Raw genomic sequence first — 25,867 nt, 5'->3', positions numbered from 1 at the left:
GTCAGGAGTGCTCTGATGGTGTTTCCTGCTTGGCAGGGGGTTGGACTCGATGGCCCTTGTGGTCTTTTCCAACTCTATGTTTCTATGATTCTATGAACTAATGCATGTTCTCTAAGGAAGTATCAGCTTGGTTAGGAAAACGCTCACATGAAGATATGGCATAGCAAGGGTTATGTTCTCTTAGCAGGAAGGTAGGGAAAGAGGTAGGAGTGATGAGCAGGCCCAGAAGCTGAATCCTAGGAAAGTCACTGGAAATGCACCCAGATTAGTAACAGGGGGTTAAAAACCAAGGATTTTAGCCAGATGAAGATGCCAGAGGCCTAAGCAGTGAGGCCTAAGCCCCACCATTGCTATTACTGCTTTTGATTCCAATGAAGCAAATGCCCCAAGCCAGTGGGATTGAGTGAAAAAAGAAAGTGCTTGGGTCTGGGAAATCCAGATTCAAATTCTATCTTTGCCACTGGAATCCAAAAAATTGCAACAGCAACATTAGACAATGTGAATGCTGATGCATCCAATGGATAAACACAGCCTCCGCCAGGGCTACCTCATGTAGATATCCCTGTAGCTTACAACAGCACCAATACATTATTAGGTGTGCTCAGTTCCCTGCCCCCCAAGTAAGCTATAGAGGATATGAACATGAAAGCTTGCATTGCACTTGGTGGAGCGGGGCTGACTATCTAGTCTTATGTATTTCAATATTTTTAAGCTTAAATTTCCCATCAGTACAGTGGTACCTCTGGTTAAGAACTTAATTTGTTCTGGAGGTCCGTTCTTAACCTGAAACTGTTCTTAACTTGAAGCACCACTTTAGCTAATGGGGCCTCCCACTGCCGCCACACAGCTGGAGCACGATTTCTGTTCCCATCCTGAAGCAAAGTTCTTAACCCAAGGTACTATTTCTGGGTTAACGGAGTCTGTAACCTGAAGCATCTGTAACCTGAAGCATATGTAACCCGAGGTACCACTGTAAAACTAGAACAACTGGGGCCTATATGATCATTAAGAGGGCCATAGAGATTGTACTGAAATGTGTACTCTGTTTTCCTACTATCACCTGAGTCTAACTGCCACCCTCTTCTGGCGGAAGTGTGGGAAACAGAAATAGCACTGGGGCTAAAAGTGGACTCTTCCTCTTCCTGGCAACCAAGCACCATATTTTTCGCTCTATGAGACGCACCAGACCATAAGACGCACCTAGTTTTTGGAGGAGGAAAACAAGAAAAAATAATATTCTGCATCTCAGAAGCCAGAACAGCAAGAGCGATCGCTGCGCAGCGATCCCTCTTGCTGTTCTGGCTTCTGGGATAGCTGTGCAGCCTGTATTCGCTCCATAAGACGCACACACAATTCCCCTTACTTTTTGGGAGGGAAAAAGTGAGTCTTATAGAGCAAAAAATACGGTACTTGCAGAAAATTTCACAGTTGCCTCCAGTAATCAGCACAGTCAGAGTGGTGCCTGAACTGGTCACAACAGTCCCCTGCACAAGCGCTATTGAAGACCTGCCACTCTTAAAGTGAAGGAGACGCCCTACCACCTCCACTCCATTTCAAATTTAAGGCAGAGCAGATTTTGATAGCTGTCTATAGTTCATCCCTTTTCAGACTATGCCTCTATCTCTTGCCTAAGGCAGCGTCTTTGGCCTGCCTCACGGTAAGGCCAGCTTTGCATAAATGACAAATACTAAAGTGTGCCTCTTTATTGAAACCCATCCCCCTCTCCCCTTGTGTTAAAGCCCGCAAATCTAAATGTCATCTTGCAGTGCACATTTATAATTACCAGCACAGGCCTGGTACACGGGGAGAAATCTGCCAGTATGAATATTAACATTAATGTGCCCAACGCCAGCTCGCCGATCCCGCTGGCAGGAGCATAAAAAATGCTTGAGTGAAACTTTTATTTAGACGTTAAAAGATTCCAAACCTCAGCGGGGGTGACAGAGGCAGCCCGTGTGAGTTCCCATCACCGCTCGCGCTTGAATTGAATTACACCGGGGGGAAGGCGGGGAGATGACAGTGAGCTGCCGCGCTTATTTAATCTCATTTGCTATCAGTACATTGCCAGCATGGGGCTTCCCCTCAACCCCATTCCTCAAGAAATAAGGCTGCAGGAAAACAGTGCAGACTCACTTGCTCCTTTTGCAGAAGCCAGCAACAGGATCTAGTCCAACGAGAATCACAATAGCAACTGATCATGTAACGTAATCCAAGGTTGTAGAAAAAGAAGAAAGATATATGGGCTAATTCTTGTCCTGGTTCCATAGAATGGTTTCAGGTAAAGGTACATGTTCCTTTGTTTCTGAGGAATGCATAATTCACTAAAGTTACTGCAGGTCAGTGATAAAGCGGGATATCAAATCCAAACTCCTCTTCTTCTTCTTCTTCATTTCACCTCCACTTCATACCCCTACTGCTGCCAGCCCAGCTTGCACAAGACTTTGCACATGAAAATTCAGTCGGGCAGAATGTAACATAAGGAAAACTAACAAGGAGTCACACCTTATGGATTTATTACGGTGCAAGCTTTTGTGAACTGGAGTCTACTTCATCAAACTGATGCCTCTTTTATAAAGCCCTTCTGTATGGAACTGCTGGAATCAATATATGGCTGCCCCCTGTGGTGGCATCACTGAAATTCAGGGGGCAGTATTTTCCGTGAATAACCCAGAGCTTTCCCTGCAAAAACCCGCTCTTTAAAGCTGAAGTGCAACAAATGGCAATTCAGGCTAATAATAATAATAATAATAATAATAATAATAATAATAATAATAATTTTATTATTTATACTGTGCCCATCTGGCTGGGTTTCCCTAGCTGTTCTGGGTGGCTTACAGCATATATAAAACATAGTAAAATATCAAACATTAAAAACCTCCAGATACAGGGCTGCCTTCAGATGTGTTCTAAAACTTATGTAGTTCTTTATCTCCTTAACATTTGAAGGGAGGGCATTCCATAGTAAGGCCGCCACTCAGGGCCAGATTTAGATGAAGAGAGGCCCTAGGCTACTCCACTTGTGTGGCCCCTCTCCACCCCCACCCTCACAACTAGAAGAAAATGAAAGAGTGTTATAAACAAAATTGAGTGAAACCAAGGATGATGACGGGTATTTAAAATTCTGCACTTCACAATTTCTCCTCTAAAGGACATATTATTGTTAAATACCATGGTGATTTTTTTAAATGCATAAAATTAACACTAATGTTGTAATGTTATTCTTAAAAATAATGGGTGAGGGCATCTGACCCTCACCTGAATCTCATAACTCTCCTGACAGGTGATTTGGTCTGCAGCCACAGTGTGGAAATAAAGGATGAGATTGCCCACCAGATACCAGGCACTCTACTATTCAAATTAGGCCCCAGTGTTGTTGTTACAATCCCCTTCTCAATGAAGTAATCAATTTTAATCTAGAATTTAAATTCTCAAAACTTTCTTATTTATTAATTCGAGCAACTACTGCTCTCACTTCATTACAAACAGTATTTCTACCTGGAACACACTTGAGCAAACCTGCTCCTCTTCCTTTCACATATATTTTGTTGCCATTTGCAACTGTAGCTGCCTCTGATTAGTTATCATTTAACTCTTTGGGGAAATAATTAGCATCACACATCATGTGCATGGAAGTTGCCGAACCAATTAACCAACTAGAAGGATAACTGTTAATAGCACCAGTTTTCCTATAACTTGATATTGCTGGATAGTTTTGATGAACTGCAAAAGCATTTTTAGTTTGCTTTCTGTTGCTACCCTGGAACTTTCCTTTATTAGCGCCACTTTGTTTTGTATGATTCCTTGCTAATGAAGGAAAACAACTTTTCAGCTTGTATATGTTATTAATATAATTTCGGTTACTGGGAATAAACAAAAACAAAAACAGTGTCCAGGCTGAACTATGGTGCTGGACAAGCTCACTCAGGTATTCTGAGCCAAGAGCTTCAGAAGGTCAGCACCAACACTTTGCAGTATGCTTGGAAACGAACTGGGAGACACTGAAGATCCTTTAGGACCAGTGTTATATGGTCCTGGCAACCACTCCCAGTCACCAATCTAGCTGCCGCATTCTGGATTAATCAATGGTATCAAATGCTGCTGAGAGATCCAGTAGAACTAGGAAGTAGCTTTCACCTTTGTCCCTAACCTGCCAGAGTTTCTAGCATATAACTAGTTCTATTCAGTATTAGTTTCACAGGTTTTCAGTCATAAATCTATTCCCCATTTTTTTGTTAGGACATAAAATGTACATTTATATTTTACACGTTTTGGTATGCACTTTCGCTTAAAATACATATTTTGTACACATTTTCCTCTTAAAATGTACATATTTGTACACTTTTCTATGGGTTTTCTTATAAAATAACATTTAATGAATTTTTGAAACAAAACTGCATCACAAAATTCAAAGAAGTGTGCAGTCTGTTGTTAGCTGCATACTGATTCAACCATAAGTCAGAAACAGCAAATTAGGTTGGTTCTCTTAAAAATGCGGAGAGGACTAAATTAAACTAATCTCTACAATCAGACACACGCACATCCCACATGTGGGAGTATTCACCAACATTTTCTCCAACACAGATTTATCTCCGGCATTTGCAGTAAAGTGACTACAAATTTGGAAGAAGATACTGGATTTCTCAAAAACAGGGCATATAGTCTCCCAAACTTGGAAGTTTGGAAGGCTTTTCTTTGAATGTTTTTTTCTTTGAAGAAAAAAGCATTTTAATCAACATAGCCTTTAAATAACTTTTTCTGAAACCAGATGATGATTTACATTTGTCAAGAACTGGGGATTTCACCCTAAGAAATCTCAAACATCCTCCCAAAAATGCTGGGTGGGTGGGTGTATATATAACATTTTCTCAAAAAAGAGAAGCAAGATTACTTACACAAAGGACAGGTGTGAGATACCTCTGTCATCTCCTACCCATTCTCTCAGCTCTCACAAAACAATTAAGATGGAATCTAGAGAGGAGTTCAGCATGTTTTCAAACCAGCTCTTTGTTTTTAAGTCCTCTTTGTGCCACCTCAAAGGAGAGATGAACCATTAAGCAGCAAATACACACCAGAATATCCTATTGCTGTCTGGTTGCCCTAAAGTCTAATGTTTAGGTCTGGAATTCAGACAAATGGCAGAGGTTTACCTCCCTCAGCACCTTTGGAAAGTGAAGAAAGCAACCCTTGCCCAGCCATGGCACAATATTTTTGGAATGTCATGCTCTCTCATTTCAGTTGCGGAAATCGCTATAAGCCCCTATAAACAGACGGTGCTTTAAAAGTACAGGCTTTTTGTGACCTTACAGATTAAAACCAGCACTTTAAACTGGCCCCATAAACCAACTAACAGATTTATAAAATTGGAAACCAGATGAGGTTTCTGAACGCAAATTCAAAGGCAGCTCCACATAGAATATTTGCACTAACTTAATCTTGATGTCACCAGAGCATAAATATTTGTAGCACCATCCTTTTTTAGGAAAGGGTGCAGTAGGAGTACTTCCTGAAACTGGTAAGAATCACTATTGACCAACACAGCTACCTGGATAAAAAGGTAAAGGTAAAGGGACCCCTGACCATTCGGTCCAGTTGTGGCCGACTCTGGGGTTGCGGTGCTCATCTCGCTTTATTGGCCGAGGGAGCCGGCGTACAGCTTCCAGGTCATGTGGCCAGCATGACTAAGCTGCTTCTGGCAAACCAGAGCAGTGCACGGAAATGCCGTTTACCTTCCCGCCAGAGTGGTACCTATTTATCTACTTGCACTTTGACGTGCTTTCGAACTGCTAGGTTGGCAGGAGCAGGAACCGCCGACATTCTGATCAGCAAGTCCTAGGTTCTGTGGTTTAACTCTGGATCCAAGAACTCACCACCTAAAGCTCCCAAATATCTCATACGTCTTGTATCAAGTCAGCTTGGAAAAATCATTTTGGAGTTCTTCAGAGTATGACAATGATACAACATCTCAATCTGTACAAAGCAGAACATTGTGTATGTGTTTTTTTTAAAGTACAGCATGTTGTGGGTTACTTCCAGTCCCAAAGCTATGGGAGAAAACCAGTTTAACAAATAACCTAGTGTCACCATTAAATTGACTATTCACTCTTGTACCGACTCCAGATATCCTTGGAATAAGTCATTCCCAATAAAGATTCCTGAAGGATTCCACTGTTAGCTTTCTTTCACTATGAAAGCTGTCCATTCATTATTATTCTTGTTTCTTTATGTCTCAATCAGTTACTGATAAATAAGAGCCCCCATTCTCTTGTCCCATGATCGTTAAGTCAAAAGCTGAACAATTTCTTATCTTATCAATCTTATCTGTTACTTTGTCAATCTGTTAAAAAAAAGAGTCCTGCTTGTCACCTGTATTTAACATTATTATTGTGGTATGCCTTGTGGGGGAGTTTCAGGGGTTGTTACTGCTCCTTACTACTGTAACTTTCAACACCTAGAGATTATGGACAAGATAAGGGAATATTTCAAAGAAAAAAACAGCAGGAGGCAGGAGAGAAATGTAATACAATTGTCAGCAAATGGATCACCTCAAATTGATCCTGTATAAAGTTAATTTTATTGCATTGCTCACTGGAGTAAATAAGAAAAGTGTATGAGAAGAAATCAGTCAGAAATATTTTATGTGGACATTTTTGTTAGAAGCTAGTAAGCAGAAATTCAGAAAGTGTGGGCATCAACAGGAAGATAACAACCTAGAGTCAATGCTGTGGGGTGGCAATCAATGGCAGCAAATCATATGGGAAACAGTTATTCAAGTGATGGATTTATTGCCAGAATTTGGTCTTTTGCATTTTTCGGGGCCTGTTCAAATGGAGCATTTACTCTTTTGTTTTAAATGTATATACCACTGTCAAAGCCGGACAGAGTCTCTCACACCATTTCCCAATCAACTTAAAAAATATAAAGTTATTTTCCAGGGCTTTGCTGTGCTGATTCAATGAATCTGAGCTTAATCAGTTGCATATCTGCATGCACCAGTTATCTGGTGACCCACATGGCAGGGTCAGGCAGATAATTCAGTCCACAATATTCTGCACCATAGACTCAAACTGGTTTATTCATTCCCTCTCTCCAGGGAACTCTGGAACCTGTAGTTCTTTGGAGAAGACTACAGATCTGTGGTGAGTCTTTAGGATGGACAGGCAATCAATGTAAATAAGCAAACCATAACAATATATACTCCTAGGATATCACTTCCTGCACTTCTGGTTTTGCAGCTGCATACATAACTGACAACTCAAGAAGTGACAGTACTGTATGCACAAATGTCCAAAAAAGGGAGAGCTAAACTGGAATAGTGGCTAATAAACTAAGGTCCTCTCCAGTTGTTTGTTCTATTGTGCAGTCATAGTGATTTGTGTTCAGGTCACACGCAATCCCATTTTCAATACTGTTTTCATTCCCAATTGGTGCATATTCCATAACTTTTTGCTGAAATCCCACAACTTTTTCTACTACCAACCTTCTGGGGTTTTTTTGTTCCAGTTTAGCTGTGCCCCTCCAGACAGCTATACTGGGGTTGCATTGCAGTAATTTGAGAAGCACCGAAGAATATACTAAAGGTACCCCTGCCCGTACGGGCCAGTCGTGACCGACTCTAGGGTTGCGCGCTCATCTCGCTCAAGAGGCTGGGAGCCGGCGCTGTCCGAAGACACTTCCGGGTCACGTGGCCAGCGTGACAAAGCTGTAGTTGGCGAGCCAGCACCAGTGCAGCACACAGAAAGGCCATTTACCTTCCCGCTATAAAGTGGTACCTATTTATCTACTTGCACTTAGGAGTGCTTTCGAGCTGCTAGGTGGGCAGGAGCTGGGACCGAAAGGCAGAATAATATACTAAAGCAGAATAAATCTACCAACAATGCATTCTTCTTGCATCTATACCTCCAGGTAAAGGGCAGTATATAAATTCAAAATAATAATAATAATAATAATAATAATAATAATAATAATAATAATAATAATAAAAAATGTTGTAGAATTTACTTGCAATAAAACTACCAGTTTGGAGGAACCCACACGCTTCATTTGTTGCTGTCAAACAGTAGCCAAATGGGAGAGATGGAATGATTTCCTGGGGAGAAGTAGGTGGGATGAAGTGCTGATCTCTTATTGTGCTCACCACTTTCTCCCTGAGGTTGCAGTCCCCTCCCATGTCCCATCCTCTTCCAGCTAGGCCCATTACTATTATCAAAGCCTGGCTGTATCGGTTGCACCAGGGCAGGAGTCAGCACCAGTGGCTGATGTCCAGGGTCCCACACAGCCGAATGAGAAGCCCCCACAAACAGCCTATTTTGAAGGAAGTGAAGTAAAGCTCCTTTGTGAGAATACTGACTGAAATATAAAATTGCCTAACAGCATCAGTGCAGAGAATGGCAACAGGGGGAAATGCTTTGTAGGTAGCAGTGGGTTCAACACATACCCCTACCTGCCCTTCTCTTCTCTGCTGGAAAGGGTAATGGAAATGTGATCGGCTGTCAAAGAAAAAGGTCTGCTGTCATCATGTGAGTTCTGCATTGAGAAATAATGATTTGCCCAATTTTTTTCAGTGGAGCAGACACTTGAATATGGGTTTTTGTTATCCATATCCAACTCTCTCTCTCTCTCCCTCTCTCTCTCTCCCTCTCTCTCTCTCCCTCTCTCTCTCTCTCTCTCTCTCACACACACACACACACACACACACACACACAGAAAGAGAGAGAGAGATCTGTCCCATCAGATTTCTGCCTGGCAGCAACAAACAGCTCACTGAAGCAGATTAGGAGTTGTTCAGATCTATCCAATGTCTTATTCAAGAAGGCTCGTGAGTGATTAGAGGAAGAATGATACTAGTTTCTTCTGCATTGTTAGTATTTTATGGAGCTGGCTTGATGTTTTATTACTTTCTCATTGCTAATTTTTATTGTGGTTTTATTGTAGTGTTTATGTTTTTATAAGTGGTAAGAAACTTTGAGAGTCCATTTGAGCTGGTGGTGCAGTGTATAATTTTTGCAGTTAAGTAAATAAAGTTATTTTCCCCATAGTTGGGGAAATTATTCGGCACTGTGACAAATTATGATCGACGTGGGGGAGAGCTGTGTTCCCTATCACAATTCATGTCACAGGGAAAACATAACATGAGCCTCTAGTTTTGTTCAATTACATCCCACATGACAATAGTAGCAATGGCAGCTTTATCAGAGTATAAAACCCCAAAATACTGCACTTCAAATGCCAAGGTATCTCTACAACAGAAGTGCTATTCCTGAGGGAAAACATCTAGATTCCATGCAAAAATTTCAAAGTGCAGAGTTTATAACCTTAAGCAACACATACACTGCCCAGACTTATGAAGACTTGAGGTAAGATAGAACAGGGCTGCAAATAATAAAGGTATCTTTGTCACTCAGTCTGATGAAGAAGTAAACTAGTAGTAGCAACAGGTGCCCCGTCCCCCAAATCTGATGATATGCACAATAACCTCATACACCAAAACTGTATTAGACATACTTCTTTCAGGATCTCTCTACCAAATTTTGCCCACACAGGCAAAAATCTACTAGTTTATGGAACAATTTTCTGATATAATTTTAGCATATAGAATGAATGCAATTTAGGAAGTTAAAAATGCAGAAGGTATTAATTCACAAGGAAAAGAATAAAGATAACAATCCACCACAGAACAAGGTACAGCCTCTCTGAAATGAATGCAGGACCATTACTGAGTTCTGGCATAGGTCCCATGAGAATGTCTTGGTAGGGTGAGTCCAATGAGGGGCACAATGTGAATTTATTTATAATTCAATTGTTTTAAAAAAGAATTTTGACTTTGAAAGCAAGGGGTGAGAAATCAAGAATTCATCAGCAACAACTATAGCAGACTGCCATGTCACTTCTCTGCATTTCTTACCATACCACGACTCTAGCAACCAGGTCTGACAGGCCACAATCTTGTTTACACAAAGTCCATGTCAACTAGCTTAAGAACCATGGAAAAAGTGAAGGCTTTGTTGGCTGGCTTTACCAGTGCCCTGTGCAAGGACAACACAGTGGGGGACAGCTTTCATCCATGACCATTCAGGCCAGGCTCAATGAAGGCTAGTGCTCATCAGCAATTCCTTGGCAAAATGAGTGACCTGTCTCCAACTAGACCAGGGGTCTGCAACCTTTAAGACAAAAAGAGCCACTTGGACCCGTTTCTGAAGGAAAAAACCTGGGAGCCGCAAAACCATTGCGACATTTAAAACAAATTTATCTCCGGAGCCGCGATCTGACAGCTGGCGGGAAGGTGACGTTGGGACGGTGCGTGACTAACGCACGCACCGCCCCCATGCGACGTCACAGCCAGTACAGCGCCCGCCACAGTGGGGAGTGTCGGGGCGCACAATGCGCCTCCTCCCCTCGCTAGTATCCGCCCCGGAGCCCCGGCAAAGGTGTAAAAGAGCCACATGCGGCTCCGGAGCCGCGGGTTGCAGACCCCTGAACTAGACCATCCACAACTACACACAACTTTGGGCACAAGTGACCTTGGGCGCTCTAACCTGAGTAACCTCGGCTATGCAAAAGCCTTTGGAGCTTTCCATTGAGTTTTCCTAAGACCATGTGAGCAGAACACAAACACCTTTTACTGATTTATAACTAGATGTGCTTTATTTTTAAAATTCTACTACAGTATTTTCTCTTTGTGCTTGAGAAATTTTGTTGCATGCTCGAAAGTAAAATAACTGTGACACAAAATAAGGGCAAGGGGTGGAGGTGAGAGGAAGGCAGAGAGGGCACAGGGCATTTGATGAGAAGGTGGCTGGTTGCCCCTGGCTCTGAAAATTTCCTCCAAGCTGCTAAGATGGTAATTGCAAAACTAAAAAAACTGTAAATCTCAATATCTACTTGCACAGCTCATTAGCTAAAGGCCGCAGACTCTACCAAAGAGGAAGGCGGGAAAAATAGAAGAAAGAGGAGCTTTAGCACCAAGAACAGTTCGGAAGTTGCTATGGAAACCAGGCCTTCACAAGAGGCTTAGCAACTCCAGCTTAAAGTCCTGCTCTAAACTGTTTGCCCTGTTGGCATGTCTGCTTATACTGCCAAAAAGGTTAAAACTACATTTGGGGAGGTGGGATCAAAATATTTTTAGATGATCTATATACCTCATTCTCTTGTTTCTTCTCTTCTCCCCCTAAACATAACATTATGTCAGCCGCTCAACCCACTATGCTATCAGGACAGCATGATTTACTATGTTAAAAGGCAAGCCCTATATCACCCCATAATGAAAACATTAAAGTTAATGCGTCATAAGTGAGGAATTTATTACCATTAACTCCAATAAACAGTTATAAAACACCCGTCCTTTCCTGTCCAGAAGACGCAGGACTTCATTAAGCTCAACTTACTTTGCTCAATCTTCACTAGACCGGTCATGTGTGCTTTCGAACTGGTCACCATTTATTGTTAAAGCAGACTAGCTCATTTTCCAGGGGAGTGAGGAAGGCTCAAAGCGCCTCCCCCCTGCCTCCTGTATTCTCCATTCATTTTGTTCCACAGGCAGCTCTGAGCAGACGGATGGGAGAGAAAAGTTCACGCGACGCGCGTCTCGATGGGCTTATTTAAACACTGCTGAAATATATGCTCGACGAAAGCTGGCTTTGCCTCAACCTGCAGGCCATTACTCAGAGAGGGTTGATGTATAAGTAATAACATATGGGCAAGCTGTGTGGTGACACAGTCGGCGCACTGGCTCACTTCAGGGTGTCTTGTGGTCTAATATTTGCTGCCAGCACCTGCAAGCCCAAGACACAGGAGTCCTTGGGGTCCAGGGATATAGCTCTCAGTCACTGTAGGAGGTCCATGAATGAGAAGACCCATTCTCACACTTCCATCAAGGACTTCTCAGCTCTTGATTGGTCCACACCATGTTCTATTATCACCCCACAGTTTGAGAGCCATATAAAAACACCTAGACACATACTTCAGCTTCTGTCATAAGCAATCTGCTGGTTACTTACTACCAAAGTCCATTTTACACCATATCCTTGTTTTCCAATTCAAGTCCAGACAATATGAAATTATGATCAATTGGGAATGCCATACAGGAGGACACATATCCTTAAAAACTCAGATTAAGAACTATACCAAGAAGTACTTGCTAAAACATAATGTATGAAAAGCAACAAAGTGTTATGTAGCACCTTAAATACTAACACATTTGGACGAGAGTCCACTTCATCAGATGCATGAAGTACAATTGTCAGCTAAATGAGGCATATATAGAAGATGTATAAGTTGGAGTTAAATGGCAATTAAATGCAAATAGTACAGTCTGAACAGTCCCATTTGCACAAAACTGGAAAACTGCAAAAGTGTGTGCTGATAATTTCCAATTGCCCAACTGTATTTGTTGGAACACTTCCTGGGCAGAGAATTTAACAACAACAACAACAACAACAACAACAACAACATGTGCATGTGCAACATATTATGCACTGTAACTTAAGGATGGGGAAAGGGAAGATAAGAGTGTGATTTGGGAAGATAGAATAATAAATACCAAAGACTGTGGCCAACAAGTGTTTCATGCATGATTTGTTGCAGGTAACCTCCAGACTGATGCTTCCCTGCAACAAATCACACCCTCTCCCTGCTGCTATGCAACTGTTCAGCATCTCATCAATGAAGAGAACTCCCAAAACTCAGAATCAGATTCATTCTCTGTGTTGTTCCCTATTAGGGTTATGCTAGCATGAAACACTTGTTGGCCACAGTCTTTGGTATTTCTGATTTTATCTTCCTTTCCCCCATCCTTAAGTTACACAATACAAATAATTCCAGATGATTTTGGTGGAAGTCCAAGGTAATTTAGGGTGAGGAGGTGGGGCAGGGGAAAAGTCAAAAGCTACCACAACCAATGTGCCATTTTTCAAGTGGAAACAATAGTAACATGGAGATATATAGGTGTCATCCGGCCCATAGGAGGTGGGGGCTCTGCTCCTTTAACCTCCAGTCATGTCACTCAGGTGACTTCTGCCATTTGAGATATTTTGACTCTACCTTGCCCAAGGGATAAGCCAGAGTACTGAAGAGAGGATGAAGGATGCCTGCATCTGACCTCACCTCTGCATTGTCTCATGACCAGAGACATAAATCAGATATTTACCCCTCCCTCCACAGACCTGAGTGTCAATATTCGTGAGAAGGTGGAAAATATTAAAAGATTTTGCCAACAGATTTCCCTCCTCTCCTTCCTCTTTTTTTAGTACTTTTCTCTCTCATTTAACTGTAGAGCTACATTTTACATAAAATATAGTTCTTCCCCAACACCTCCATTTGTGCATAAAATGTACAAGACAAGAAGTCCAACAACCTGCTTCCACTTTGGAGAATTTTAGAGCCATTGAGCTGGAAACACTGCTTCCTTTCTGAAATATGAGCAGTGCTAGGGCGCAAGTCTGATGGGAATTCACACCCTCTGACCTGGAAGACATTTCCTCTAATGACACATCTGTTTGGGGCTAGTTGATGTTACTCACTAAAGATGGAAAGGAACTTCATATAATCCAGAGCCGAGTGCTGTCACTGAAAACAGGTGCCAGGACTCAGCCCTGGTGAGCGAGCCAGGGCTCAGATTAAGTCCTAGCTAACTGCTGACCTCCTTGTAAGTGCTCAAATCCTTTGCAGGTTTGAGAGGATGAACAGGCACAAATCCATTGTGGGACTTCTTTTTCCTGTGGTGGCTGGTAGCCCCTGGACCGGGTAAGGCAGTGTGGCCAAGGAGGTGGCTGAGCTATTACATCCCAGCTAGTATGGCCAATAAACAGGAATTATCGGAGCTGTAGTTCAACTACATTAGCCACCTCTGTTTTGAAGTCTGATTGGTTTCAGTAGAATTAGGTGCACAGCAATCTTTATAATCATAATCATAATAATTTATTATTTATAGCCCACCCATCTGGCTGGGTTTCCCCAGCCTCTCTGGGTGGCTCCCAACCGAATATTAAAAACACAGTACAGCATTAAACATTAAAAACTTCCCTAAACAGAGCTGCCTTCAAATGTCTTTAAAAAGTAAGATAGTTGCTTATTGCCTTGACATCTGATGGGAGGGCGTTCCACAGGGCAGGCGCCACGACCGAGAAGGCCCTCTGTCTGGTTCCCTGTAACCTCACTTCTCGCAGTGAGGGAACCACCAGAAGGCCCTCGGAGCTGGACCTCAGTGTCCGGGCTGAAAGACAGGGGTGGAGACGCTCCTTCAGGAATACAGGACTGAGGCAGTTTAGGGCCTTAAAGGTCAGCACCGACATTTTGAATTGTGCTCAGAAACGTACTAAGTTATGACAGCATTGTGTCCTTTTTTTAAAAAAAAAACTTCAAATGTTATATTCAGTCCTATCCCACTTACTCCCAAGTCTCACTGAACTCTTCTGAGAAGACATGTATAGAGATGCACAAGACAGGTCAGTGTCCTGAAGAACTTATACTAAAATAGACAAAACAGAAGAAAAAAGAAGAAAAGGGGCTCGAAATATTATACTCACTTACGTGGGGGTAAATCCCACTTAACTCAATAGGATTACTTCACATGAGACTTGTACAGAATTGCATGCTTAATATTAAATCCTTTTTCAAGCCTGGCCCAATCATTGTGTCTCAACCTAATATACCCCACAGGGTTGTTGTGAGGATAAAATGGGAGAACTTCCTGTATTGCTGCCCTGAATTCCTTGTGGGAAGGGCAACATATGAATCTGATAAGCTATGTTTTTGAGGGTCCATTATGGGGATAGGAACTGGGCTCTAATCTTTGTACAGCCATGAGGCTGATGAGCCAGGCATTATTTGGTCAGGCATTATATCTCCATCTAGCCTACTTCAAATGGTTGTTGGTGGTGGTGTTGTTGTTGTTGCTGCTGCTGCTGCTGTTGTGAGGAACTGTCCAAAGCTCCTTGTAACTAAGGTGGAATTTAATGCAAGAACAGAGCCATCAAGTTTGTGTAAAATGCAACATTTTCATTACTGTGGACTAAACTTAGTAAATCCTTGGCAAGGAATCCTTACACAATGCTTTAAAAAAATTAACATATTTATGTTCTTCCAGGAAGAGGTAGACAATACTCTTTAAATAAACATCGGAGTGTGTGCAAAAGAAAACAGGAAGGAGATGAGGAAGGGATAAAAGAATGTTAGGCTAAATGTAGGTTCTCCCTCTTAAAAAACTTGGTCCTGATTTTTCTTAACCCTCACCCAGCAGTTCTTTACAGTTAAGGCTGCAATCCTAATGTAACTAACCTAGGAGCAAGCCCCCTTGAATTCAATAGCACCTACCCTATGTCTGACATTGCAATTTACTTTAAACTGTTGTTAATGCCGTATTTTAAATTGTTGTACGCTATGGAAAAAAACCTCTTCTCTTCCAATAGCCTGGAGACAGAGGTACATCTTCATCCTCACTTCCCTCCTGAAAGTGTGTATCACTGAAGAAAGACAGATCTCATTGACGAGACTGTTCCAGAGTTTTGGAACTGCCAGTGAATAAACCCTACTTTGGCCCCATCATGTTAATCTTGTCTCTCGTTGGGACTACCAGGACGGCTTCATAGGTTGATCTTAAAGCAGTGGTTCCCAAATAGCTAAATACTGTAGACCCCCCACCTTTTGAAAATTTTGATATCTCTCTTTCTAGTTTTTGTGATGTCAGTGGTGACATGGACCCCCAGGTGGGTTATGCGGATCACCAGTTGGGGACCACTGCCTTAAAGTGTCTCTCTAAAGTTGTTGTTTTCAAGTCCATTAACATGCTAATGATTTAGCTCATTAGAGCTGAAGATGGTGAAAGTTTCTGGCTGATGTGATCATATAAAGAGATCTGGAGTTGAGCTATGCTTCAGGAAAAGAGAAAGTGCATTTTAAATACGCACTTCCTAGGAGAAGGGTCATAGCTCAGTGGTAGAGAATCTCCTTGGCATAAAGTAGGTCCAGGTTCAATCCCTGGCATCTTCAGGTAGGACTGGGAATGCCACCAGTCTGGAACCTTGGAAACCCACGATCAGTCAGAGTAGAAAACATTGAGCTAAATGGACCAACGGTCTGACCTAGGATAAGGCAGCTTCCTATGTTCATTTGGTACTTCCAGCCTCTTACCGTGATAGCTTGGTCATGTGACTAAGTCATCTACTGGTTTTGCACTTGGCTTCACCCTTGACCCCATGTTAACCATGATATTATTTCTCAACCTACTTTCAAAAACCTTGTGATGGTACAGTAAAGAAACGTAACAATAGTGAGCATGTATATAGAGCTTACAGTGATCAAACTTCTGTACATGTAATATGTTGTTGTGATCTTTATAAACACCTAAGGTAGATTGATATTATTATCCGCATATTATAGATGGAAGGCTGAGGTCAAGAGCCTAGGCTAATGGCCATACTAGATGTGATCTGGTGCACAATTGTTTTAAAAAACAAGGTTAGTCAGTAGGGGAGTAAAATGGATCAGGGCCATGGTGTGAAGTGGGGAGGGGTGTTACTCCTTTGTCCCAACCATGGTCATGACTGGAATAGCACTCCTCCATGCCTGTTATTCGCAATGGGAGGAAGACTCCCATTGGAGTCATGCCTAGGGCTTGTGTGGATAGCATCTTATTGTAGTTGAAACTCTCATTTGCCCACCACAGTGGTGGGTCTTTCTCAGAGCATGAGATCCAACAGCTGGGATGACAGGAAGCTTGAAGGGTGTTGTGTGTGTTTTTTAAAGCAATATTTCACTATACTTTCCTTTCTACACCTGCCTCTTTCTTGGGCTTTGTAGAGTCTGGCATAAAGCCACACCACAGCTGTGAAGTTAGGAAGCCTTCTTGTGAATCACATCCCACTCTAGCAAAGGAAGAAGGAGCAGTAATCTTTGTGTGGGAGAGAAGGGGAGGAGGTTACTAAAAGCCCCTGGTGTTGGGCGATATGTGGCTATTAGATAAAAGTGCTTTCCATTAGCAGAGAGTGAGAGTTTTGCTAAGTGCAGTTTATCTGTTAAGGACAGAATCATAACAAACCCTTTGCAGATAAATGAAGTAACTATTTCTGCTCACCTCCCTGCTGCTCCACAATCCATGGCATCCTCTTGGAATTATGGAACAAAGAAGAGGAGGGGGGGAGCAGCATCTTGAATCGCAAAATAGAAAATTCTAAGAGGATCTATTGAATAATAGAAATTCTATTGATAAGACATCCAATATTCTTCTAGAACTATTTATAAAAACATTTATTTATAATAATGAAGATGACTATGATAAGAACCAGGCATGCAATCACATTAATTCAATTCTTGCTCTGTCAGAATCTTGGAACCCTTTATGAATGACAAGCTCAGTTCTAACTGTTGATGGGGTGCTGTTTCAGAACAAGCCTTAATCACAAAATTCTAGTCAACTAATAATTGGCATCTGTCCATCTCAAGAGACCATGGAGTAGTGAGCCTTTGGGAGTGAAGTCAAACTGTTGAAAGGTTACAGTACCTGCTGTGGCTGTAGAGACTGTAGAGACTGATACAGGAGAGACATGTTTTGTTGCAGCTGGGACAGATGAAGGCATCTTGTTGTGCTGCTGCAGATGCATCACGGCATTTCTAGTCAACTAAGTAGAGGTCATCCATAAAACTCAAATGACCTGATTTTGTGAAGCAGTTTTCTAACTCTAAAGTAAGATTAAGGGTACAATCCTATGGTCTCTGGCATGCCATCCTATGGCCACGAAGAATATTGTGGAACACCTTCTCAACAGGAGGAGTAGGAGATCCATCTTTAGAAGTCCCCACCCCAGGTAGAGTGGAAAAAAGGTACCATTACTGGTGCCTCCCTGTCATTGAAGCTCTGGAAATTGAGAGGGCAGAAAGGGAAAATGCAGTGGAGGTTTTGTATCCACTAGATCCAAAGCCCTTCTCTTCTCAGAAGCATGTCCTCAGAATGGGGGTAGGAGAGCACATCAGCCATGGGACTAGAATACTGACAAGAAAAAATCCTCTCTTCATCTTTCACTCAGCTGGTGAGAGCCTGGTAGGGCTTAGGATTTGATGCTTCACCTTCCCCACCAACTCTCTCTCTCAACATGGCAATATGTTGTGTGTGCTCGTATGTGTATTTGGTGGGCATGATTTAGCAAAAAAGTAGGGGATCTGTGGGGCTTGCAGATTTCATTAAGGACCCCTCCAGCCACTTTTCCCATCTTGTGAGCACTGCTAGCATCCAGTTGACAGACCTGGACCTGAACTGGTCATTTATAAGTACAGTGGTACCTCAGGTTAAGTACTTAATTCGTTCCGGAGGTCCGTACTTAACCTGAAACTGTTCTTAACCTGAAGCACCACTTTAGCTAATGGGGCCTCCTGCTGCTGCCACCCCGCCAGAGCCTGATTTCTGTTCTTATCCTGAAGCAAAGTTCTTAACCTGAAGCACTATTTCTGGGTTAGCGGAGTCTGTAACCTGAAGCATATGTAACCTGAAGTGTATGTAACCAGAGGTACCACTGTACATGAAATCAGCCTTGAGTGCTCACTGGAAGGACAGACCCTGAAGCTGAGGCTCCAGTACTTTGGCTACCTCATGAGAAGAGAAGACTCCCTGGAAAAGACCCTGATGTTGGGAAAGATTGAGGGCACAAGGAGAAGGGGATGACAGAGGACGAGATGGTTGGACAGTGTTATCGAAGCTACTAACATAAGTTTGACCAAACTGCGGGAGGCAGTGGAAGACAGGAGGGCCTGGTGTGCTCTGGTGCAGGGGTCATGAAGAGTCGGACACAACTAAACGACTAAACAAGTACATGAGAATTAAGGATTGTTGCAGAGCAAGAGCTAAATTTGATGGCTGCTGTTGGATTTGTCTTTGGTATTATAAACGTACAAATGTATCAACAATTCTAGAAGAATACTGTACCATCTTCATTTCATCCCTGTTTTGAAGGTTGATATCATTCCCAGCCTTGATTTCTCGGATCATGACCCAGACTGCTCATAGAATCATAGAATCATAGAGTTGGAAGAGACCACAAGGGTCATCGAGTCCAACCCCCTGCCAAGCAGGAAACCCCATCAGAGCACTCCTGACATATGGTTGTCAAGCCTCTGCTTAAAGACCTCCAAAGAAGGAGACTCCACCACACTCCTTGGCAGCAAATTCCACTGTCGAACAGCTCTTACTGTCAGGAAGTTCTTCCTAATGTTTAGGTGGAATCTTCTTTCTTGTAGTTTGTATCCATTGCTCCGTGTCCGCTTCTCTGGAGCAGCAGAAAATAACCTTTCTCCCTCCTCTATGTGACATCCTTTTATATATTTGAACATGGCTATCATATCACCCCTTAACCTCCTCTTCTCCAGGCTAAACATGCCCAGCTCCCTTAGCCGATCCTCATAAGGCATTGTTTCCAGGCCTTTGACCATTTTGGTTGCCCTCCTCTGTACACGTTCTAGTTTGTCAGTGTCCTTCTTGAACTGTGGTGCCCAGAACTGGACACAGTACTCCAGGTGAGGTCTGACCAGAGCAGAATACAGTGGCACTATAACTTCCCTTGATCTAGATGCTATACTCCTATTGATGCAGCCCAGAATTGCATTGGCTTTTTTAGCTGCCGCGTCACACTGTTGGCTCATGTTAAGTTTGTGGTCAACCAAGACTCCTAGATCCTTTTCACATGTACTGCTCTCAAGCCAGGTGTCACCCATCTTGTATTTGTGCCTCTCATTTTTTTTGCCCAAGTGCAATACTTTACATTTCTCCCTGTTAAAATTCATCTTGTTTGTTTTGGCCCAGTTCTCTAATCTGTCAAGGTCGTTTTGAAGTGTGGTCCTGTCTTCTGGGGTGTTAGCCACCCCTCCCAGTTTGGTGTCATCTGCAAATTTGATCAGGATGCCCTTGAGTCCATCATCCAAGTCGTTGATAAAGATGTTGAATAAGACCGGGCCCAAGACAGAACCCTGTGGCACCCCACTAGTCACTCTTCTCCAGGATGAAGAGGAACCATTGATGAGCACCCTTTGGGTCCGGTCAGTCAGCCAGTTACAAATCCACTGAGTGGTAGCATAGTCAAGACCGCATTTTACCAGCTTCTTTACAAGAATATCATGGGGCACCTTGTCAAATGCCTTGCTGAAATCAAGGTAGACTACATCCACTGCATTCCCTTCATCTACCAGGCTTGTAATTCTGTCAAAAAATGAGATCAGGTTAGTCTGACATGACTTATTTTTCAGAAATCCATGCTGACTATTGGTGATCACAGCATTCCTTTCTAGGTGCTCACAGATTGTTTGCTTAATGATCTGCTCCAGAATCTTCCCTGGTATTGATGTTAGACTGACTGGGCGGTAATTATTTGGGTCCTCTCTTTTCCCCTTTTTGAAAATAGGGACAACATTTGCCCTCCTCCAGTCTGCCGGGACTTCGCCTGTTCTCCAGGAATTCTCAAAGATGACTGCCAGTGGTTCTGAGATCACATCTGCCAGTTCTTTTAATACTCTTGGATGCAGTTCATCTGGCCCTGGAGACTTGAATACATCTAAACTAGCCAAGTATTCTTGTACTATCTCCTTAGTTATTCTGGGCTGTGTTTCCTCTGCTGAATCATTTCCTCCAAATTCTTCAGGTCGGGCATTGTTTTCTTTATCGGAGAAGACTGAGGCAAAGAAGGCATTGAGGAGTTCAGCCCTTTCTGTGTCCCCTGTTTGCATTTCACCATCTTCTCCTCTGAGTGACCCCACTGTTTCTTTGTTCTTCCTTTTGCTACGAACATACCCATAGAAGCCTTTTTTGTTGCTTTTAACCTCTCTAGCAAGCCTGAGTTCATTCTGTGCTTTAGCTTTTCTGACTTTGTGTCTACACGTGCTGGCTATTTGTTTGAATTCCTCTTTGGTGGTTTCCCCCCTTTTCCATTTTTTGTACACATCCTTTTTTAATCTTAACTCAGTTAAAAGTTCTTTAGATAGCCACCCTGGCTTCTTTAGGCACCTTCCATGTTTCCGTCTCATTGGTATTGCCTGAAGTTGTGCTTTTACTATCTCCCTCTTAACAAACTCCCAGCCATCATGCTCAATGACTGAAGAGTTGGAGGAGAAAGCAGGGTCCCCCCATCACAAGCCCTGAAATTCCAGGAGGAACCTTGTATGGAATGCTTCCAGAGTATTCTCTTGACTGGCCCTTGGGGTGGGTTCCAGTCCAATTTCCAGCCTGGTTTTGGGGATTTGTGTATTGTCCTTGAATCCAAGGATTTGATTTGAACCAGAAGTCACATTTCCCACACCTCAACATCAATGTTTAGCCAAACTAAATGAGAGCTGAAGTCATCCTCAAGAGCAGTGTACTTCCTTGTGAATACCCTATTCATGAAAAATGCATACCTGGAAGGGGGAAAGATGCATAACTTCTAGGCTTCTGCCCCTGTATAACTCAAACCTGAGAAATCAAGTATTGCCTGAAAACGGCTTTAGAATTATAGCCAAGCACTGACAAGTAGCTGTACTTTGTGTGTTTCTATGATACTATCAAAAAATAAAACTGGGAGGCTCAAACTGTTACATATACCTTTTGTTTGTACATTGTCTCTGTTATCCTTCAAATGTTACAGCAAAGGCACAACCCAGACCCCGAGATTTTTCTTTCAAAGAACCAGTGTGGGTTGTGGGAGAGCTGGATCAGGACAGTGATGTTGGGGGAAGGGGACTTTAATCTCCACCCTCACAAGCTTCTATTCCAAATCGGGAGAGACAGGCATGTCATGTGCATGGGATGAAATGCTCTCATTGGGGACCCCAATTCTGACCACAGCAGGAGGCAGAAGGTTAAAGGACCACATACCATGGTTCCTAACTGGATGAACCTGCATATCTCCATGCCGGCTCTTTTGAGAGAAAAAAGACATGCCATGTGTTGTTTGGTCCTCACCCATGGATCTACTTGTTAGTTCTTGCTATAATGTTGGGAAGCAGTCTTCCATGGGCACTGAACATGAATCTATCATTCTAAGACCTGGAGAATGCTGACTCTCACAGCTAAGAAATGCTCAGTGCCCAGAGCAGGGAGCAAGTTCCCAGTTGGCCCATGAATAGCAGAAGATGCAGCCAACCTGATTCAAATTCTTCTGAAACTTGTCATTGACAGCCAGAGTAGTATACTAGCTAAGAGAGTGAGCTTTGAAACAGGTCTCCGCATCCTAGCTCTGCCAAGGCCCCACTAAATGGCCCAAGGCAACTACAATTTCACAGCCTCTAAACCAGCTGCAAAATGGAGAAAATACTACCTGTTGTAAGGATTACAGATGTAATGTATGTCAAGCACTTTGACTACTCAAAAAGTGTTGTATTAATTGCTTATTTTCATCCTCCTCAGATGGCTGCAAGCAAACCCCCTTTTCTCATCTTTTTGCTGACAAGGACATCATTCATCACGGTATTTCTAAAGGATTATCAAGAGACTCACAGCCTGCTTACATGACTCTGGAGAAAAAGTGTACCTCTTATCTTCCAGTGAACAAAAAAAAGGGCAGCAGGGCTTGAGGAAAGGGCAGCCAACACCTGCAGGAGGTGTGTCTCTTGCCAGCTCTCATTTCTATCCCCCAACACCTCTGTCTGAACCATTTCTGCCTCTTCTGGGTGAGTAGATCGGGGAGGGGAGAGAGAGAGACAAAAAGTCACACATGATGGATTTGACCACCTTAATTAATGTAAACAAGGCAAAGTGGAACATCAAATAATGTCTTCAGCTGCTTGAAAGACAAGAGAAGTGGTGAAGGCAACACTGAATGAAAAGAGGAGGGCTTTTGATGTGTGGGCCAGCAGGTCCCCAGTTTGTAAATAAAGATGGCCTCGTATCGCAGCTTATCCAAATATTTTCATTTACCATTACAAGCTGAGAGAAAAGGTTGATGGGCTTGGACTCTTCAACTTTCAGCCTTCACCCTGCAGCCCTCAAGGGAGGAGAGAAGGGAAACAGAGGAGAGAGACAGAGATGCACACAGGTTGCTCCGGTTCCCCATTTGAACATTGTAATTGCTTCATATATAACCATTTCAACATGGCTGCCCAAGAGCATAAATTGCCCAGAGTATTTCCCAGTTTAGCATAGGTTCTGGCCCTTCAGCAGCCAAGTCTCTTGTCATTCTTCTTCCTCTTCTTTGGCGATCACTCGTAGCCGAGTAAGATTGTCTTCCATAAACACGGTTTTAACAATGAGTCCGTAAGTGACTGTGGAGGCCAATTCTGGATCCACACGTCCTTCTACAGTGGGGACATTGGTTTCCAGGCGGGAGTTGATCACAGCGTGGATTTGCCAAGCGTGCCTTCCTCTTAGCAAGTTTCTCCCTTGCGTTTCTCTCTTGTCATAGCATCCCCTGGGCCTGGTATGGCAAAGGCTGAAAGAGTCCAAGCCAGTCAATCCTTCTGACTGCTGTTAAAGAGGACTGCTTTAAATAAGGCATGTTGTCCAAATCTGCTCACCTAAAAGCTAACGGGAGCTGTGGGGGGCAGTGACACATCTTAAATAGGCTGCTAACTAAGGAAGATTGCTGCCACACAATTTGGCCACGAGCCAAGCCAGTTACAAAACTGCAAGAACCATCATACTCATGCACGCTCCACGTTCTCCCTGCTGATCAGAATTAAGGATACCAGCCAAAGGGCAAGGCATTATACAGCAGTCTATGATAAACTTTGACAATACTTCTCCTGAGGTAGTTAATAAATTATGTTACCTTGGATCCATGGTGACTGACAATTTATCACTTAATTTGTCACTTGCATCAGGAAAGAAACTATCACTTTAGGCAGATTTACAAAGTGGGCCTGAAACAATACTAAACTAACCATCAGAACAAAGATACTGACCTAACAGTCCTGTATCTGTGGCACCTTGCTTATATATGGCAGCATGCCCCAGACCACCATTGGTTGCCAAGAGAAGGAAACATCTTCCATCTTGGCTGTTTATGTCATATCCTTGGCATTTCCTGCCAAGATAAGATCACCAGTGCTGACAGCCTCACCAACGTTAACCTGCCAAACACTCATTTTCTCTTCTGAAGCTGGCTGTGTTTGGTCTGGGAACTTGCATCGCTTGCGACAAGAAAAGGAGGTTGCCCCATTGTCTTGATAGAAATAATATTGCAAATGTGATCTCAGAGGCCTTGAGACAAATATCAAATTGTAGAAACGTCTTACAAATAACAGGAACACTGTGTGTCACAGGCTCTGGTTGGCACACAAAAGCTGTGACATGAAATGACTCCTACCGCATGAGAACAAGGGCAGATATATGAAGAAGAGTGACAGTCATGATTTACTCGCTGAGGGTTAATTGTGACAGGTCCTCCTAATCTAGATTGGCCTCTTTGCTTCAGCTACCAAAAGAAATGTATTCTGATGTAATCCAAGTCATTCAGAAGAATATTTCAAATATTGTCTTCCCAAGGTAGATGGGTGCCAACAACATGCCACAGAACTCTTAGTAATTTCTAATATAGGCAAGTAATGTCTTGGCAAGGAGTAAAATGTGTCCCCTCTGTAACACCTACCATGCTCTTGGCACTAAATAAATCAATACAGAGTTGGTAGCTTCTTTACTAATGTTGAATGCTCATTCTTTGATTGAATCTCTTTCAGGAGAATTGGGATGGGGTGTGTGTGCGTGTGTGTTTCATTCTCTCTCTCTCTCTTTATGCTTTTCCAGTTTTCTGATTACACATCAACTTTTCCTATCATACAATGTTTCTGTGCAGACTTCCCAACCCAACACTCTGAGGCATTCTAGATAAACTTTGTTCTTGCTGTATATCAATTACTTTGTCCACCCTATTTTTCCTCTTGCATTCATTCGTTGCAATTAGCTGTTGCTCATAAAGTTACCCCTACTTGAAAACTGATTTTTAGTATCATATATTTTTAAATACTCCCCAAAGCATTCCCACTAGTCCCCCGTTTGTCTGTCAATCTGGTTCCTTATTTTGGCTGTCACATTTGTTAATTCTGCAAAAAGTTCACGCAGCCATTGTTCTTTTGTAGGAATCGGGTTGATTTTTAATGGCTCCAGCAAGGCTGGCACTGGGTGGATTTCCTCTGGGTTTTAATTACGTTGTGATCTTATTGCCATGCTAATTTTGCATTTATTTTTGCTACTGCCAAGATTCTTAAAGAGTAGAATTCAGTTTGACTATAGAGGTCCTTTCACCTCAAATATTATTCTGAATATGGCTAGCCTTAACGAAATCCATGCGCTTTAGAAAAATGCTTGGGTTTGACCAATTTTTCAGAGGAAGGGAGTTCCAGAAACGTTAATCCTGAAGGTAGGTAGGAGTAAATGCTACATTTCTTTTCTCTTTTTTTTGCCCAGAAGATGTACTTGAATTCAATTAGAGCCAAAGGGGGAGAGCTGTTGTATCATAAATATCCTGCGCCTTCCCAACCTGACACCAGGGCTGCGTTTCAGGTCTTTAAAAACACATCTGTAGGAAATCAAGTACTTCCATTGGCTCCTTTGGCATATTTACGGTTGTTGGGAAGGGGCTCCCGGGCAAAAACCTGACTGACTTATAAGGAGACTAGCACAAGGTCAGTACATGGATGGACAAAGGTACAATCTCTCTCTCTCATTTCCCTTGCTCTGGTCCAGTTCTTGTTGAATGGACGGGACCATTTCAGGCTGTAGCTTGGGGATCACATCACAAAATGTTTGTGGGGGCACAGTGGTGCTTTCCTACCCATAGAAAACTAGCATGCTAGGAAGAAGGGCAAGGAAGAAACCCTCTTTCTAGCATCATAGTTTTTTCTAATGGAATAGATTTCAATTATGTGAACCTCCATCTGCAGTCTGAAGTGGTACACCTAAGAGACAGGTTTACCACACTGGCAAGAA

The 25,867-nt window shown here is 42.7% G+C and overlaps 1 protein-coding gene and 1 long non-coding RNA gene across 11 annotated transcripts in view; one reads left to right on the top strand and one right to left on the bottom strand.

The window, feature by feature from the left end:
- SKAP1 (src kinase associated phosphoprotein 1) overlaps positions 1-25,867 on the bottom strand; it is a 308,856-nt gene that overhangs the window by 83,434 nt on the left and 199,555 nt on the right. The window contains exon 1 of one of the 10 annotated variants that reach the window (XM_083408764.1): positions 17,066-17,108. The exons of 8 other annotated variants lie outside the window; for them this stretch is intronic. In XM_083408764.1, the coding sequence (XP_083264890.1) occupies positions 17,066-17,093 (28 nt within the window). In that variant the 5' untranslated portion in view covers positions 17,094-17,108. Of the gene's footprint in view, positions 1-11,381; positions 11,645-17,065; positions 17,109-25,867 lie in introns of those variants that run through there. One more of the 10 variants, XM_083408765.1, reaches the window with a different exon arrangement.
- The window catches only part of LOC310662035, a 33,289-nt gene continuing 13,023 nt past the window's right edge, over positions 5,602-25,867 (top strand). Inside the window, exons 1-2 of the long non-coding RNA XR_014504213.1 lie at positions 5,602-7,136; positions 22,352-22,545. This is a non-coding gene — a long non-coding RNA (uncharacterized lncRNA). The remainder of the gene's footprint in view (positions 7,137-22,351; positions 22,546-25,867) is intronic.

The sequence above is a fragment of the Podarcis tiliguerta genome (genome assembly GCF_965153285.1).
Source record: "Podarcis tiliguerta genome assembly, chromosome: 13".
NCBI classification, from domain to species: Eukaryota; Metazoa; Chordata; class Lepidosauria; order Squamata; family Lacertidae; genus Podarcis; species Podarcis tiliguerta.
The sequence above is the reverse complement of the archived record's forward strand: the minus strand, read 5'-3'. Positions and strand labels throughout refer to the sequence as shown.